The 19,196-nt window shown below is 44.8% G+C and overlaps 1 protein-coding gene across 2 annotated transcripts in view; it reads right to left on the bottom strand.

Annotated features, from left to right (window-relative positions):
* Window positions 1-3,515: 3,515 nt before the first annotated feature.
* Window positions 3,516-19,196, bottom strand: part of ndst1a (N-deacetylase/N-sulfotransferase (heparan glucosaminyl) 1a) — a 94,311-nt gene continuing 78,630 nt past the window's right edge. Inside the window, exons 2-14 of one of the 2 annotated variants that reach the window (XM_014199895.2) lie at window positions 17,147-18,217; window positions 15,820-16,302; window positions 10,526-10,613; window positions 10,043-10,197; window positions 9,603-9,788; window positions 8,417-8,545; window positions 8,077-8,259; window positions 7,563-7,659; window positions 6,844-6,967; window positions 6,294-6,468; window positions 5,752-6,032; window positions 5,513-5,615; window positions 3,518-5,314 (exon numbers count right to left, since the gene is read on the bottom strand). In XM_014199895.2, the coding sequence (XP_014055370.1) occupies window positions 5,195-5,314; window positions 5,513-5,615; window positions 5,752-6,032; window positions 6,294-6,468; window positions 6,844-6,967; window positions 7,563-7,659; window positions 8,077-8,259; window positions 8,417-8,545; window positions 9,603-9,788; window positions 10,043-10,197; window positions 10,526-10,613; window positions 15,820-16,302; window positions 17,147-17,710 (2,688 nt within the window). In that variant the 5' untranslated portion in view covers window positions 17,711-18,217 and the 3' untranslated portion in view covers window positions 3,518-5,194. Of the gene's footprint in view, window positions 5,315-5,512; window positions 5,616-5,751; window positions 6,033-6,293; window positions 6,469-6,843; window positions 6,968-7,562; window positions 7,660-8,076; window positions 8,260-8,416; window positions 8,546-9,602; window positions 9,789-10,042; window positions 10,198-10,525; window positions 10,614-15,819; window positions 16,303-17,146; window positions 18,218-19,196 lie in introns of both variants that reach the window. The other variant, XM_014199896.2, reaches the window with a different exon arrangement.

Consider the following 19,196-nt stretch of genomic DNA (forward strand, 5'->3'; position numbering starts at 1 on the left):
TACCATCATTGCTGTTAATATGCGTTATTATCATGTCAATAATACTTTATATTAAGAAATCAAGGACCTCTGTACAACAGTGGGCTGCGTGAAGATAGATGAGAGGGGATTGTATGAACAGACAGAAAAAAAAAGATCTGTTTGGACTTCAGCAGATGGCACTGTATTATATGACCCATTGTAGTGACATTTCAATACTACCGGGCTGATTCTCTCCCACTAAATACCTCTCTCATTGCATTGTGAGAGGGGGCTGAAAGAATGTCACCTCAATCACATGCAATAACTTATGTCTATAACATGACATTACATAGTCAGGAAATGCATGTGCATTGTTATATCGACTGACAACAATTGCAGACAGTAAGAGCAGCTTTTTGATATCTATGGTTGCAGTGGTAAAACCATGTGACCAACAAATGAGGAACTATACTGTACAGTTGAAGTCTGAAGTTTACATACACTTAGGTTGGAGTCATTAAAACTCGTTTTTCAACCACTCCACAAATTTCTTGTTAACTTTTTAGTGACGGGGCAGTATTCGGAAATTCAGATGAATGACGTGCCCAGAATAAACTGCCTGCTACTCGGGACCAGAGTCAAATATTTGCATATTATTAGTAGATTTGGATAGAAAACACTCTGAAGTTTCTAAAACAGTTTGAATGATGTCTGTGAGTATAACAGAACTCATATGGCAGGCAAAAACCTGAGAAAAAAATCCAACCAGGAAGTGGTTTGTAGTTTTTCAACTGATTGCCTTTCCAAACTACAGTGTCTGTGGGGTCATTTTGCACTTCCTAAGGCTTCCACTAGATGTCAACAGTCTTTAGAACCTTGTTCATGCTCATGCTTCTAATGTTACTGGATAGAGAATAAGAACTGTCTCAAGCCTGAGACCAAAGAGTTGTTTACTGCGCGGGCACACTGGCACGCTGTTCCTTCTTTTTCCTTTGTAATGAATACGCTGTTGTCCGGTTGGAATATTATCGAAGATTTATGTTAAAAAGACCCTAAGGATTGATTGTAAACATCATTTGACATGTTTCTACGAACGGTAATGGATCTATTTCACTTTTTGTCTCGGGTTTTGCGCTCGCGCATTATGCCTTTGGATTAGTGATCTGAACACGTGAACAAAACAGAGGTATTTGGACACAAATATGGAGTTTATCGAACAAAACTAACATTTCTTGTGGAAGTGGGAGTCCTGGGAGTGTATTCCGACGAAGATCAGCAAAGGTAAGTGTAGATTTATAATACTATTTCTGAGTTTAGTTGACTCCAGAACTTGGCGGGTAACTGTATAGCTTGCTTTGATGGCTGAGCTCTGTACTCAGAATATTGAACAATGTGCTTTTGCCGTAAAGCTATTTTGAAATCTGACACAGCGGTTGCATTAAGGAGAAGTGTATCTAAAATTCTTTCAATAACTGTTGTAAATTTTATCAACATTTATGATGAGTATTTTTGTAAATTGATGTGCTCATTCACCAGAAGTTTTGGGAGGCAAAACATTTCTGAACATCACGGGCCAATGTAAAATGGGGTTTATGGATATAAATATGAACTTTATCGAACAAAACATACATGTATTGTGTAACATCGAGTCCTGGGATTGTCATCTGATGAAGATCATCAAAGGTTAGTGATTAATTTTAGCTGTATTTCTGGTTTTTGTGACGCCTCTCCTTGCTTGGAAAATGGCTGTGTGGTTTTTCTTGTTTAGGCGCTGTCCTAACATAATCTAATGTTATGCTTTCGCCGTAAAGCCTTTTTGAAATCGGACAATGTGGTTGGATTAACGAGAAGATTATCTTTAAAATGGGATATAATAGTTGTATGTTTGAGAAATTTGAATTATGAGATTTTTGTTGTTTTGAATTTGCCACCCTGCTATTTCACTGGCTGTTGGCAGTGTGTCCCGCCGGTGGGACGCTAGCGTCCCACATGTACCAGAGAGGTTTTAAACAAACTATAGTTTTGGCAAGTCGGTTAAGACATGTACTTTGTGCATGACTGTCACGGTTGTCGTAAGAACGGGACCAAGGCGAATTATGAAAAACTGAGTTTAAATGTACACTGCTCAAAAAAATAAAGGGAACACTTAAACAACACAATGTAACTCCAAGTCAATCACACTTCTGTGAAATCAAACTGTCCACTTAGGAAGCAACACTGATTGACAATACATTTCACATGCTGTTGTGCAAATGGAATAGACAACAGGTGGAAATTATAGGCAATTAGCAAGACACCCCCAATAAAGGAGTGGTTCTGCGGGTGGGGACCACAGACCACTTCTCAGTTCCTATGATTCCTGGCTGATGTTTTGGTCACTTTTGAATGCTGGCGGTGCTTTCACTCTAGTGGTAGCATGAGACAGAGTCTACAACCCACACAAGTGGCTCAGGTAGTGCAGCTCATCCAGGATGGCACATCAATGCGAGCTGTGGCAAGAAGGTTTGCTGTGTCTGTTAGCGTAGTGTTCAGAGCATGGAGGCGCTACCAGGAGACAGGCCAGTACATCAGGAGACGTGGAGGAGGCCGTAGGAGGGCAACAACCCAGCAGCAGGACCGCTACCTTCGACTTTGTGCAAGGAGGAGCACTGCCAGAGCCCTGCAAAATGACCTCCAGCAGGCCACAAATGTGCATGTGTCTGCTCAAACGGTCAGAAACAGACTCCATGAGGGTGGTATGAGGGCCCGACGTCCATAGGTGGGGTTTGTGCTTACAGCCCAACACCGTGCAGGACGTTTGGCATTTGCCAGAGAACACCAAGATTGGCAAATTCGCCACTGGCGCCCTGTGCTCTTCACAGATGAAAGCAGGTTCACACTGAGCACGTGACAGACGTGACAGAGTCTGGAGACGCCGTGGAGAACGTTCTGCTGCCTGCAACATCCTCCAGCATGACCGGTTTGGCGGTGGGTCATTCATGGTGTGGGGTGGCATTTCTTTGGGGGGCCGCACAGCCCTCCATGTGCTCGCCAGAGGTAGCCTGACTGCCATTAGGTACCGAGATGAGATCCTCAGACCCCTTGTGAGACCATATGCTGGTGCGGTTGGCCCTGGGTTCCTCCTAATGCAAGACAATGCTAGACCTCATGTGGCTGGAGTGTGTCAGCAGTTCCTGCAAGAGGAAGGCATTGATGCTATGGACTGGCCCGCCCGTTCCCCAGACCTGAATCCAATTGAGCACATCTGGGACATCATGTCTCGCTCCATCCACCAACGCCACGTTACACCACAGACTGTCCAGGAGTTGGCGGATGCTTTAGTCCAGGTCTGGGAGGAGATCCCCCAGGAGACCATCCGCCACCTCATCAGGAGCATGCCCAGGCGTTGTAGGGAGGTCATACAGGCACGTGGAGGCCACACACACTACTGAGCCTCATTTTGACTTGTTTTAAGGACATTACATCAAAGTTGGATCAGCCTGTAGTGAGGTTTTCCACTTTAATTTTGAGTGTGACTCCAAATCCAGACCTCCATGGGTTGATAAATTGGATTTCCATTGATTATTTTTGTGTGATTTTGTTGTCAGCACATTCAACTATGTAAAGAAAAAAGAATTTAATACGATTATTTCTTTCATTCAGATCTAGGATGTGTTGTTTAAGTGTTCCCTTTATTTTTTTGAGCAGTATATTTGACTAAGGTTTATGTAAACATCCGACTTCAACTGTATAGGCTCATATTGACTATGTTAGATGTGAATCTTTTATATCCTCCCTGATGCAACGCAGAAATACTATGAACACCTACTAATAACAAATAAAATAGAACAAAAGGACAAAAATATACACAGCTTTGACGACATCCTCAATAAAAATATTGTTTTGTTTTCTCATTTTCTATCTCCATGAGTGCATTTAAACATAGCTTATGTCCAACTTCACATACAGACAACCTGTCCCAGTGAGCACAAGACGTTAAAAATACGTAATTTCAACATCTTTTCAACCAGAAATACTTATTTTCAACGTGTTTTGCTCCTAGGGGTTAATGACAACCTGTGTGAATTTGTGAAGAGTCTATTTAAGAGATGTACCACTTTGCATATTGTGCTTTTAACATGTGCAGCCTGGCATCCCCTGTGCTGTGCAATCAACTCAATCCGAAATGGAGAGTAAGCAAAACGTCTTTCTGGTCAATTCTACAATAACGTGTCTCCAAAGTTAAAATAAACAAAAAGGGGTAAAAAAAAAATGTCATTGTCACAATCTTAAAAAAATAAGAACTGTCAATAGGCCATGCAATGTAGTGGTGCTGATTCTGTCCTGGCACTGGTAAATGCGTTAATGTCAAGTGTCTACAAAGGCCTAGTGAATAAGACTACTAGTCAATACACAACATATCCCCCTTTGTTTTTAGACAGAGACCACAGGCATTTCCAACTAATGCCATTCATTTTTTATTAATTCAAGTGCTAATTGATCTCTACTCTTTTGTAATATCTGCCCTATTGTTTCATCATCTACTTTATTAATCCATCTTCCAATTTCTTGGATGGCAGTTGGTTGTGTCTTTCAGTATATGGGAGTAGAGTGTTGACTGACATGAGCTGACACTGTTCATTTCCACCCAGCCTTAAACGACTGGTACTGTACAGGCTAGCCAAGTCTCACTCTTCCTCTTCATCCTCCTCTTCCTCCCAAGAGTAAGGTCTGAGTCCATGTGAGTAAGGCAAGGGATAGTCAAAGGAAGAGCGGATAAGGGTTGACCACCCCCGTCTCTATCCCATCCTGTCTGTATCACAGGTAAACCCCCGTAAGAGGTGGTATAGTCCTGTTGGGGGTCTCTGTTCCTAGACCGTACCAAGTGAGGGTGGTGGTGCTTCATGGGGAGGTGTAACTTGGGGAGTGAGGGGAGAGCACTTAGGCGGCAGGCCATTGTAGACTCACTGCCCACTCGTAAATCACTATCCCTGCGCTCCCTTCCTCTATGTCCTTCCCTCTTACGAAGGGCACCCTGAGAAGGAGGCTCGTGCATCCTAATCTTCACTTTGACAGGTGATCAGAAAACACACCCCTTCTGAACCTTGTCAAGGGTGAGTACTTACCCCTTATGGATTCTTTAAGGGATTAAAATAATCCTCTAAGGGGATAGAATCATACTTCTCCATATGGTATTCTGTCAGGGGGATGGTTGAGCTGTGGTACTATCCGATGAGCTGCCCCCCCGGTACTTCTACCTGGTATGGATCAGCTGCTCTCGGAGCCAGCTGGGCAGGGGCTGGCCCATTCTGTACAGCAGCTTAGACAGCTCTATGTTGTGATCCCTGTAGTGCTCCCTGAGGAACGACTGGGACTGGAGGAAAGAGAAAGAGAGAGCAACAGGAGTGATTTAGAGAGAGATAATATGATAATTACCCCCACAGCCAAGATTCAATCAATAAACACCCCTTATCAGTTACAAGCAGAATAATCCTAGAGGGAGTCTACAAACATGTATCTTAATTAAGCAAATATCAGTGAACAACTTGTATTGGCAAATGAGAACTCTTACCTCCGGGTCCATGTCAGGGTACCTACGCCCCTTGCTCTTCCCCAGACACTTGGTCTTCCCTCCCTCCAGCAGCTGACACCAGAAGCCTTTCTTGGGGTCAAACCTGAAGAAAATCAGAGCATTTTGTAAACGTACCTAAATGTACATCTGGGACTCTTGGAATCAGTTACTGAATGAACTTTATAAATGGTTAGGTAGGTTAGCTGCTATGTGTTACTGGAGAGAACTTGAAAACTCACGCTAGGATATTGTGGTAGTTGACGGTGTTGACCAGGCCCAGAAACTTCTGGATCCTGTCCATGACTGAGGCCGGCTCAGTCTTCAGCTGCTGCCCGTCCAAAACCAGGACCTGGCTGGAGTGGTAGTGGTTGAGCCAGCGCTCCATGTGGATGGCGTACCAGCCTGGTACCAGACAGCGGTTCTGGAGCACACGCAGTTTTACCGGGGAATCATGGGTAGCCGTGATGACATCATGGAAGGAGTACTTTAGAGCCACTGGGTCATCATGGGCACGCTGGTGCTGTAAGGGGAAGCAGAGAGAAGAAATGGTGTTGTGTTAATATGGTCCTCAGTAATATGATGCCTGATGAGGTATAACTGACCTAGTAACAAGAGTGGTTATAACTCAGTAATAAGAGCATGACATAGGCCTAACTACTCATATATTACTATACATTCTAACAGTTATAAGCAGTTCTAAGACTTGGTACCAGGATTGGATATCACATGTTAATAAGGAAGAATGGTTATGACTCATACATTATAAAGAGTTATAACCAACCTGGTACCAGGAGTAAGCGCGGTCGGCTGGGTTGATGAGGATGGTGATGATCTTGGCCTTGGGCAGGAGGGTGGCCGCCCGCTCCGCTGCCACCTCGGAGTCAAAGTAGCTGGCACTTTTCTCAAAGTAGTAGTCTGAGCTGGTGTTGGAGGGCAGGGGGAAGTACTCCATGTACCTGTGTGTTCACCAAAAGAGAAAACAGATACACCAACTAAATGATACACTGACAGAAGCACATATTAAGCCAACTCCTGGACTAGAAAGCATGTTCAATGGAAAGTCTCTAGACATTGTCTGGGTCTGCGCAAACGCCTCTAAGTTATCATTCACTTCGCGATAATCCTGCTTATTGTAATTCTGTCTGTGCAGCTAGAACAGAACACGGCCCATATGCATAAAGCGTCTCAGAGCAGGAGTGCTGATCTAGGATCAGTTTAGCCTTTTAGATCATAATGAATACCATTACATGGACTGTGGGGACCTGATCTGATCCTTCTCTGAGATGCTTTATGAACACGGGCCCAGAGCTCTTTCTCTGTGGCAGTCATACCAGTCGATGCCTCTGTGGTAGTTGTGTCCATTGAAGAACTGGATCTCCTCAAAGGTCTCCTTGTTGGGGTAGTTACTGGTCAGGTCAGGGTGCATGCCCAGGAACAGATAGAGGGCTGTAGAACCTGTGGAGAGGAGGGAGGGAGAGAGAGAAAGAGAGAGAGGGTGGGGAGGAAGGAGAGAGAGAAAGAGAGAGGGGGGAGGGGAGGAAGGGGAGAGAGAAAGAGAAAGACAGCGGGGGAGGGGAGGAAGGAGAGAGAGAGAGAGAAGCGAGAGGGAGAATCTATTTTGAGGCATTGACAAATTGACTTTGAAGCACCTTGCCGCAGCCATAACAATTAATAATCTAATAAATTGTCTCGTTAGTGTCCCATTCCCATTAGTGTCGGTGAGTGTGTGTTCCTCATAAACTTCCTTCTGCTTTCACTGTGGAGGAGAGAGAGTCAGTCGGTCATCTGTGACAGGCCAGTTCCTGTTAGTCTGTTCTGTTCCGTACTGAGAGTGTGTAACACTGAAAAACGACACCTCTTCAGCCCAAAGTCTCGAAACCTCCCTCCTACAGACCAGACCAAAGACGTCTCAACTCTAACTATTGTAAATAATTACATGAGGTAGGGAAATGAATCAGAAACGAGGTGAAATAAAGCAAAGTAAGATTGTGGACCGAGAGTCATTGCTGGTGATGCCCACTGGGGGGTGCTGGTGTTCCGTCTCTCTCACCTGTCTTCTGAGGCCCAATGACAAGCAGCTTGGGGAAGCGGTCACACGTTTTCTCCTTTGACCAGATGTCCTTGTGCCTTTTGTCCTCGCAGGGATCCTGTAGGACCAGGGTTTATGAAGATCATTAGAAATTCTTACATAAATCCAGTTGCTTAATGAACCCTGAACAAATCCATCCATACAACATCCTGACGACATGCGGCTACATATTGGAACTATCAATGGAGATGGCCCTTTGAACACAAACACAATTCTTGGCAACAGATTGTGGTGTACAGGACAAGGGTCCAACCAGGATCTAAATGTATCTAACCTGAATAAATTAATCAAGGGAGGATCCATGCAAAATGACAACCTAACATAATATTCCTACTTACCTTGGATGTAGCTCATTTCCCCAAGACTGTTAACATGTTAGGTTGTATTTTGAGTGGAACACCCCTTTAACATTCCAGTATTAGTTAGTTAATTCTCTATCTCCCTCCCTCCCTCCCTCCCTCTCCCACAGACTGACCTGCCAGAGTGGGTCTTTCTCGTTAGGGAAGAGGTTATAGTATCTGTGGGCCAGCTGGACGGGAGGCAGGGTCTGTAGCCGCAGATTGGTCCACGTCTGCAGGAAGGCCACCAGGCTTTTGAAGGTGTAAAGGCCCAGCCGGTCGTTACCGTAGTTAGACAGGTGGGTCATGAAGATACTGATCTGGAGGAGGAGAGATGGATGAAGGAAAATGGAGAGAGAAAGACAGAAAGGTGAACTTAAATTCACTCTGATAGTCTGAGTAGTGATTGAATGTATAGAGAGAAAGAAAGAGTGTGTGTGTGTGTGCATGCGTTCGTGTGTGTGCGTGTTAACTCACCGGGTTGAGTAGGACAGTGAGGAACAGCTCTCCTCCGTTGATGAGTTTGTCCAGCTCGTTGGGACCGCCTGGGTACTCCTTATAGAATATGGTGTGTGTGAACAGACCACACGTCTGTCTGGGCAAGACCTGCAAACACACACAGACACACTTCTAAGTCAATGACACACACAAGCACACACACACACACACACACACACACACACACACACACACACACACACACACACACACACACACACACACACACACACACACACACACACACACCAGGCCCACTGGTCTAGTCAATGCAAAACATATTAGGCAATATCACCACTTTTGTGTTCAATAATCTTCATATTATACTTCTCGTTTGGGGAAAGCAAACCTCATTCACTCTGAGTCTATATGGAAATTCATTCAAATACACACGCAGCGAGAGAGTGTCTGGGGATCTGAATATCAATCATCTAATGTATTGTATGAGCAGAGCAGAGAAGGCTGGACCACTCAGAGCTGCATCTCAAGGACAGACAAAAATAGAGAGATACAGAGCGCAGGGGAGGAAAACTACTGGCAACACCACATACTGTAGACACTATAGACTGCTGGATTTTTTTTTGAATGTATTTTGAAGAAGATTAAGTTATGTTCTGGTGATGTATGGTTAGTGTTTACGTTATGGAGGTGGGTAACCTTGTTGCTGCTGTTGTGTTATTAAGCCAGTGTTACTGTCATTGCCGTGGATGGTGTTGTTATATTGTTAAAGGTGTATCCAGGAGGTAGTGTTTGGGGGCCAGTTAGAGTGGTTGGCGTGGCTACAGTCCAGTATCACCACCTGCTGTAGAGGGATCCTCAAAACACACTGACTGACCAACGGGAAGGCATAATGAGACTGTCCATTCCAAGGCCACTGTTGCCACGGTGATATAAATAATGTTATATCAACCACTCATGGGAGGAAATAGAGACAAGTGGGGGAAGAGATGAAAGATGTTGATGGAGGTAGGAACAGAGAGAAGTGGAGGAGAGATGCTGAGGCAGAAGAAAGGTAGAAAAGGAGGATAACCAATCACCATATTGTTTACATCTATTCAATCCCTTTAGATCTGCAAACACAGAAGAGGTAGAGGCAAGAAAGAGTAAAGAGGAGAATAAGGGAGAGAGAGAGAGTGCAACCATCGGTAAAGGTTCTGTGACTCACGCTGATACCGCTGTGTATGAATCCCCGTCTGAAGCGGGCAGGTTTGAGGTGGGGGTACTCCTCCGTGCTGGTCACCCTGATGCCCCACACCTTCTTCCAGGCATCGTACAGCTGCAGGTGAACTGGGTACACACCCGAGTGGTGGGGGGCTACCGCATAGCCCATGTTAGTGGGGATACCGTGCTCCTAGAGAGAGAGGGAGGGAGGGGGAGATGGAGGGGGGTGGGTGTGGGTGTGAAGAAGAGAGGAGGACAGAGCAAGAGAGAGAGCAAGAGAGAAAGGAATATAAGGTAGGCAGGGAGAAAGAAGGAATAACAATTAAAATCCCAGTGGTGCTAGCTGTGTTAAGGCAAAGTTAGCATTTCTAATTAGGAGCAACATAGTGAGGTGGGCTAATTGCTAGCATCCCACTGCTAGCCTCCAGACAGACAGAGACTCACCATAGCGAACCTCTTGTTGAGAAGCATCTGTTCGGCTAGCACTGACTGGTTGTGGAAGAGGTGGGGCTGCATGTGGCTCCACATGTGGGGGAACCACCAGAACTCATTGACGTAGGAGAGGAGCAGGTCATCCCCCAGGTCCTCCTCATCTGACCCTGGACACGAAGGGAGGACGGGGGAGGGAGAAGAGGAGGATAGGAGGTGAGAAGAGGAATAGTGGAAGAAGGGGAGGACAGGAGGACAGTGAAGCACAGAGAGAATATGAAAAATGAAAAGGGCAAAGAAAGGAGGTTGTCAGGGAACGGACAATGGTAAGAAAGAAGGTGAGGAAGATAATCACAGAGAGAGGAGGACAAGAGAAAACTAGGATTTCTGGTGATAAACCAAGGAGTACTGGAGTATAAACTGTGATGCTATCAGTAATAAGCTTCAGTACACAGATCAGGTACTGTATGAGTGGGATGCTGTGTTCTCCAGTCTTACCTGCATGGAAGAACTTCCCTGAGAAGCCCAGGTTGAAGGTGAAGTTGGGAACATTGTTACGCAGTGCTCTCTGGGTCTCCAACAGGGCCTGACTCAGAGAGGAGAGGGAAGGTGAGCAGGGCAATACACACCCGCATGTAAGCACACACACACAGTCACACACACAGCTGAATTTGTCAATCTGCAACTCCCTCCCTGTACACACCCTCATCCACCCCCGGCTGCCTTTTTCCTGTACTCTTTTCTCTCCTCCATTCTCTCTCTCCTCTGATTTGAGTGTTTGTTTCATTTGATCTCCGTACTATATATGAATCCACTCACATCTCCCTCTTTCTCCCCGTCTCCCTCTGTCTCTCCTGCCTTGTCAGGAGAGACAGTGTGATTTATTCTTTACACCCCACTGTTCGGATTCCAAGAGAGGAAGGAAGCCTTGATATACTTCTCTACCCCAGCTCATGTAAGGAAGCAGCCCAACTCTGATGGGACACACAGAAAGATACAGATAACTGAAAAGGTTCTGCTATTCTGTATGTATTGAAATATTCATGGCTATGGTTCTTAAGAGTGTGTGTGTGTGTGTCTCTATCGTAACGCCTTAGCCTGTCAACTCTATTTATTTGTTTATTTGGATCCCCATTAGCTTTTGCAGAAGCAGCAGCTGCTCTTCTTGGGGTCCACAAAAAACACAAAACATGGCAAGTAACAAAACACTGATAGACGAGGACAGCCACACAAATTCAAAATACAACGATGTACAAACAAGAATTAAAAAAATATATAATAATAATACAAAACCAAAAAATGATGTGTGTAAAGGCGTTCGCATGCTTCCCAGCTGTAACAGTTCGGAAGAGTTTGTGTAAACAGTACCAGTCAAAAGTTTGGACACCTACTCTTTCCAGGGTTTTTCTTTATTTATACTATTTTCTACATTGTAGAACAATAATGAAGGCTTCAAAACTATGAAATAACACATATGGAATCATGTAGAAACCAAAAAAGGGTTAAACAAATAAAAATATATTTTAGATTATTTAAAGCCGCCACCCTTTGCCTTGATGACAGCCTTGCACACTCTTGGCATTTTCTCAACCACCTTCATGAGGTAGTCAGTCACCTGGAATGCGTGTGAATTAACAGGTGTGCCTTGTTAAAAGTTCTTCTTAATGCATTTGAGCCAATCAGTTGTGTTGTGACAAGGTAGAGAAGATACCCCATAAGTCCATATTATGGCAAGAACAGCTCAAATAAGCAAAGAGAAACAACAGTCCATCATTACTTTAAGACATGAAGGTGAGTCAACATGGAAAATGTCAAGAACTTTGAATGTTTCTTCAAGTGTAGTAGCTATAATCATCAAGAGCTATGATCAAACTGGCTCTCATGAGGACCACCACAGGAAAGGAAGACCCAGAGTTACCTCTGCTGCAGAGGATAAGTTCATTAGAGTTACCAGGCTCAGAAATTGCAGCCCAAATAAATGCTTCACAGAGTTGAAGTAACAGACACATCTCAACATCAACTGTTCAGAGGAGACTGCGTGAATCAGGCCTTCATGGTCAAATTTCTGCAAAGAAATAACTACGAAAGGACACCAATAAGAAGAAAGAAAGAAGAGACTTGCTTGGGCCAAGAAACATGAGCAATGGACATTAGACCGGTGGAAATCTGTCCTTTGGTCTGATGAGTCCAAATTTGAGATTTTTGGTTCCAACAGCCATGTCTTTGTGAGATGCAGAGTAGGTGAACGGATGATCTCCACATGTGTGGTTCCCACCGTGACGCATGGAGGAGGAGATGTGATGGTGCTTTGCTGGTGACACTATCAGTGATTTATTTAGAATTCACTTAACCAGCATGGCTACCACAGCATTCTGCAGCGATATGCCATCCCATCTGGTTTGCGCTTAGTGGGACTATCATTTGTTTTTCAACAGGACAATGACCCAACACACCTCCAGGCTGTGTAAAGGCTATTTGACCAAGAAGGAGAGTGATGAAGTGCTGCATCAGATGACTTGACCTCCATAATCACCCGACCTCAATCTATTTGAGATGGTTTGGGATGAGTTGGACCGCAGAGTGAAGGAAAACCAGCCAACAAGTGCTCAGCATCTGTGGGAACTCCTTCAAAACTGTTGGAAAAGCATTCCAGGTGAAGCTGGTTGAGAGAATGCCAAGAGTCTGAAAAGCTGTCATCAAGGCAAAGGTGGCTACTTTGAAGAATCTCAAATATAAATACATTTGATTTGTGTAACACTTTTTTTGGTTACTATATGATTCCATATGTGTTATTTTTTTAGTTTTGATGTCTTCACTATTGTTCTACAATGTAGAAAATAGTCAAAATTACAAAAAACCCTTGAATGAGTAGGCTTTGTCCAAACTTTTGACTGGTACTGTATATTATGACAACATTTTCTGACGTTTTTAGTTCGTTTTGGACTTCGGTGACAATATTTCCGCTGTTCGGGCACACAACATCTTTTCTGGAGGCAAGTCAAAGTTCAGAGCCAAAGTCTATGCCCCTTTGTCGGTGATTGGTCAACAGTACAGATTAATCAATAAAGTCTGTTGTCATTCAACGGGAGACAACTAATTTTCGTGCAATTTTTTTCATTGAGAAATACACTATATATACAAAAGTATGTGGACACCCCTTCAAATGAGTGGATTCGGCTATTTCAGCCACACACATTGCTAACAGGTTTATAAAATCGAGCACACCGCCATGCAATCTCCATAGACAAACATTGACAGTAGAATGGCCTGAAGAGCTCAGTGACTTTCAACGTGACACCGTCATAGGATGCTACCTTTCCAATAAGTCAGTTCATCAAATTTCTGCCCTGCTAGAGCTTCCCCGGTCAACTGTAAGTGCTGTTATTGTGAAGTGGAAACGTCTAGGAGCAACAACAGCTCAGCTGCGAAGTGGTAGGTCACACAAGCTCACAGAATGAGGCCGCTGAGTGCTGAAGAGTTTAGCGGATAGAAATCATCTGTCCTCGGTTACAACAATCATTACCGACTTCCAAACTGCCTCTGGAAGCAACGTCAGCACAAGAACTGTTCATCTGGAGCTTCATTTCCATGGCCGAGCATCCCACTTCAATCCTAAGATCACCATGCGCAATGCCAAGTGTCGGCTGGAGTGGTGTAAAGCTCACCGCCATTGGACTCTGGAGCAGTGTAAATGCGTTCTCTGGAATGATGAATCTCGCTTCACCATCTGGCAGTCCGACGGACGAATCTGGGTTTGGCGGATGCTAAGAGAATGCTTCCTGCCCGAATGCATGATTTTGAAATGAGATGTTCGACGAGCAGGTGTCCACATACTTTTGGTCATGTAGTGTACTACACCAAACAGCTTAGTTAGATGTCAAATTGCGCGACTAAGATCTGCTCCGCAGAGTTATCTTAGATTAATATGAATTCTGACTATTTTGAGGAAGTTTATACTAACTATAGCATTTCAAAATGGACAAACAGTACTATTGCTGCTTTTTTCTCAGTTTTCCAAGTGAAGGTCTTTTAAAGGAGTATGCGAGCACACTCATTCCGGTCGGGCTCGCAAAGTTTGGCTAGGCGCCAGCCGAACTGAAGCATACCGACGTCCTTAGTGTATGTGCATGTGTTTGTGTCGCCTCACAGTCCCCGCCGTTCCATGAGGTGTTGTTTAATCATTTTTTTAAGGTAAGTTTAATGTTTGCTTGAGTAATTGAAGATGGAAGGGAGTGCCATATGATCATGGCTCTGTATAATACTGTGCGTTGCCGTGAATTTGTTTTGGATATGGGGACTGTGAAGAGATCCCTGGTGGCATGTCTTGTGCAGTATGTATGGGTGTCGGAGCTGAATGTTATATGCAGACAATCTGGAATTTTCATGCTGACCAAACCGCTCGCGTCGTGTGCCCGAGTGTTGCAAAATAAATGTACACATACATGTTATTCAATCATTGCACCCACACTGCTCAATCGAGTCTGCATAGCCAGGCGCTAAAATAGAACTTGGTTCTATTTGTGACGCTTCACGCACTGCAAATCCCGCCTCTACCATCTCCTCATTGGTTTTTAGGATCATATACGCACGTGCCATCTCCTCATTGGTTTTTCGGAGCCTATACCCACGTGGGTGATTGAAAGATGAATTGAGGTCCACACTCCAGTCCAGTTGGTGGTGGTAATGCACCTTAAACTTGGTTGCCAACCGCCATATAAAGTCAAAAGAAGAAGAATCCTGAAGGAGGAGAGATTACTAGAAACAAACTTGGATTACCCTTTTTTCCGTGGATTAATTGTCGGATTAGAGGACCTTGTACATTTCAGGTAAAATAACAACCCAATGTTTATAGCTAAATTGCTATAAATGTTTGCTTATAGACCTGCCCCAAAATAAATATAGTTGGTTCAGAGTTCGTTTTGATAATTCAACCTGCGTTTCTTGATCGTGTCTGGTGTGGGGGGGACAAAATCAACATGCGCGTGACGGCGGACGCACATGCGCGAGTGGTCTGGTCAGCATGTAATGCTTCTCATGAAAACTAGAAGAGAAACAGTTCATCTCACCAATCCTCAACCAGGAAAAACTGGCATGCATATTGTTGATGTTCGTTCTGTATGTGCAGTTAAGAGCAAGGCGTGCTGCTCTGTTTTGAGCAAGCTGCAGCTTTGCTAGGTCTTTCTTTGCTGCACTTGACCATATTACTGGACAGTAATCAAGATGGGACAAGACCAGAGCCTGAACAACTAGTACAGTTGATTTGTGCCATTTGTGTATTTTGATACTGACTGTAACTCCTTATTTAGAATTTCTATGAGCTCACTGGCTTTGGGTGCTGACATGTAGAGTGTGGAATCATCAGCATACATAGTCATTCTAGCTTTGTGTAAGACCTGTGGCAAATCATTTGTAAAAATAGAGGAGAGTAACGACCGAAGGCAACTGCACTGAGGGACAATGCCCTGTATCTGATGTTAGAAAAGCTTCCATTGAAGAACACTGGGTTCTATTGGATAAAAAACATCAAAGGCTGCACTGAAATCTAACAACACAATTCCATCGATCATGCTATTATCCGTTTATTTTAACCAATTATCTGTCATCTGAGTCAGCATACTGAGAAGTTTAATATAATACTAGGAATGGCACGATGCCTTTCATGTCCTGTACCAGCCAGCCCACCTGCCTAGCTAATTATGTTTCATTACAAACATATTATGCAACATAATTACAAGGTCTCAGAGACCAAAACATTGGAAATTGACATTTTCTGTTTTCCAAGTATGTATCACCTTGACATCCTTCACCTTCATCCTGGTCCCCTCCTTCCCCACAAATATGTCATCTATATCGACCAGTAGGTGTCGCTCCAGGGAGAGAGACAGCCTCTTCCCCGACAGGAAGCCCACCGCATCCACAAACACCAGCTTGTGCAGCCAGAAGTTGAGGTTGTTCCCAAACAGAACCCTCTGGATGCCGTCGTGGAGACCCAGGTCCTGCACAACGGAGGGGAGCAGCGTGGCCGTCGTACCGAGCGAGGGGACACTCTCGGCGGACTGGGTCTTGGTCAGTAGCACGGGCTCGTAGGTGGAGTGGTTGGACTGGAAGACGGTCCAGTCGTCCCCGGGCAGGGGGCCGGGGAGGGGCTGGCCAGAGCGTGTGATGAAGAGGAGGGGGGACTTGGGATTGACCGTGCAGTCCTTCAGGCCCAGGTTGGAATGGAGGAAGAGGGGGAATCCTTTGAGCTGGGCACTCAGCAGGCTGTTCTCATTGGCCTACAGGAGGGAAATCAATGACAACATCAACAGGGGACAGCGTTACAACTTCAGTTCCATTCCAGTCAATTCTATTCAGAACGTTGCAGATAGAAATCTTGTATTGCATTGAATAGGCAAAACTTCCAATCATGTGGCATAGAATCTTGTTAGCCCTCTCTCTCCCTTCCTCATGTGGGTGTCTGAGAAAATGCAATGTTATTATATTGCCTAATTAAATAAAGGTTAAATGAAAAAACACACACACAAAAAATAATTAAGTTAACACTCACCCACACATACTAAGGATGTGCTCACACAAAAAAAAATATTACAGCAATGCTTGATGAGGTATTAACACACATTCCTGTTCAACATTGATGATGGAGCTGACTATCTCTTCAGATGAGATTTCATTGAGATGAACTCTCATTCTCTCCCCAATAGCATTCCATGTGACTACCACATGAAGCTGGTTGAGAGAAAGCCAAGAGTGTGAAAAGCTGTCATCAAGGCAAAGAGTGGCTACTTTGAAGAATCTCAAATATAAAATACATTTTGATTTGTTTAACACTTTTTTGGTTACTACACGATTCCATATGTGTTATTTCATAGTTTTGATGTCTTCACTATTATTCTCCAATGTAGAAAATAGTTAAAATAAAGAAAAACCCTTGAATGAGTAGGTGTGTCCAAACTTTTGACTGGTACTGTACATGTACCACTCCTCACGTCACCTCTGCTCTTTCACATTCTCTCCAGCACAGTGAGATCTATTTCCTTAGGGACAACAGAAAGATAAAGAGAGAAGGACAGCTGGAGAGGTGGAGATAGAGTGAAAGACAGACAGTAGGGTGTTTCTAACCTTAAAGAAGCCGATGATGCCCACTCCATACTCCACACAGTACTTGTCCAGCAGCTCTCGGTTCCAGGCATCCAGGTTTACATATTTCAGAATGTTCTCATAGATGACTAGCGTGAAGCGCCCACGCTCTTTATCTGTTAATGTGGGCATGTCCCCTTTACCTGGAGAGATCTCTGTCCGGTAGTGGAAACGTCCAGACTCCAGGATGGCGACTATCTCCTGGCCCAGCTGAGAGTACTGGCTCTCTACAAACACCAGCACCAGGGGGTTTGTCCTCACCCCTCCTCTGCCCCCCTCGCCCCCAGCAAGCCCTCCCGACACCGCCCGCACCGGGAGCAGTCGCGACGGGCTCGCCCGCAGGTCATCGTAGATGGCCGACGCCCCCTCGCTGCCAGCCACGCCCCCTCCTGAGGGCTCGAGCTCCCGTTTGACGCCGTACAGGAAGTAGGCAGAGACAAAGACACTGACGGTGCAGAAGAGGAAGAGGAGGAGCAGGGAGGTCTGGAGGGGGAGGTGGTGGACGAGACGGACCAGCCGACGCAGGCGGGACACGCATCCCAGCATCGTCACGCACAACGCCTGACCGACTGACAACACCGACCGTCCAACCGTAACACCCAGAAAACAGTCTCTCGAGGGCTACTTGGTGGAGAGTTAAAGTAAATCAGTCCGAAGTCCGTCTTGTTATTTCAAGTGGTCTAGTCGGTAATCCACAGGCTAGAGAAGCAGCAGCAGCTTCAGCAGCAGCTACTGGAGATAGGAACGAGACGGTCTCATGATGTTGGATCTCCCACATGATGTGCTGCTGATTATGTCACCATGGCAGAGATGTGGGGGGTCTCCGACCGGGGGTGCACGCTGCACGTCTGGGAGGGAGGGGAGTCAAAGTAGAAGAGGGCGGCTAGAGGGCTGGCTGGTCACCTGTCCATCACTGGAACCAGCCAACCACATCCATGTAGGCCGTTGTTCAGGGTTCTTGATTGGTGGTTGATCTTTCCAGGGGAGGGCAAAGGTGAGGTCACAAAGGTCATCCCAATAGCGGCATCCTCCTGGACGATATCTAGTGATGACCTGGAAAGAAACGCAAGAAAGAAATAGAACATTAAAAATCCACAGAGAGAATATTGCCTCTACGTAACTCAAAGCCATATTTCTTTTGTTTGTTTACTTGTGTGGGAGAGGTGTAGGCTACAGTGCCGGTGCCAGCTCCTCTTAAAGGTCATTTTAAAAGTAGTTCTTGCCTTCACCTACACATATGCCATCAGAGCTTTACCCTTGGCCCTCACAGACAGACAGACAGACACAGACAGACAGACAGACAGACAGACAGACAGACAGACAGACAGAAAGAAAGAAGACAGACAGAAAGAAAGAAAGAAAGAAAGAAAGAAAGAAAGAAAGAAAGAAAGAAAGAAAGAAAGAAAGAAAGAAAGAAAGAAAGAAAGAAAGATCAAAGCCTAGAGGCGAGTAGTTGAGGCAGTCTGTCCAGGCAGGGCTCTGTGACTGCATGTAAAGTGAAGCCATGGCCACTAGCCTCATTCTCATCTCTCATTAAAGAGAACTACTTGAGAAATGAGACAACTGTATTATTAAGTATAGAGTTTTTTTCTCTTCTGTTATCCAACCACACACCCCCACACATGAGAGCAACACAGACCACCACCCTCTCAATCTCAACCATTCATTAATGACCACCATTCTACCCATAAGGATTCATTAAGACCTTGGATCTAATCAAAAATTGATTACCTAACGCAATCAAAAAGGTCTTCTTAAAGGGAGGGCATTATCAAAGGTTTATTACCGTACAGGGAGAGAGAGCAGAGTGCTCTGTGTGGGCCCACCAAAGCCTGACACTTTACAAAACAGTAGTTCTCGGACATGGACTGCATTTAATGAGTTATTGATTTCTGACTAGAGTAGCTTGATGAGGGAAAAACCTGATATCATTCCATGGTTCCATATAGAATTCCTCAAGGTATTCCATGAAGGAGAGCTCAATATCATTCTATATAGCATTCCTTGTGGAATACCATGGAGAAAAGCCAAA

This window comes from Salmo salar, chromosome ssa05 (assembly GCF_905237065.1).
Source record: "Salmo salar chromosome ssa05, Ssal_v3.1, whole genome shotgun sequence".
Taxonomy (NCBI): domain Eukaryota; kingdom Metazoa; phylum Chordata; class Actinopteri; order Salmoniformes; family Salmonidae; genus Salmo; species Salmo salar.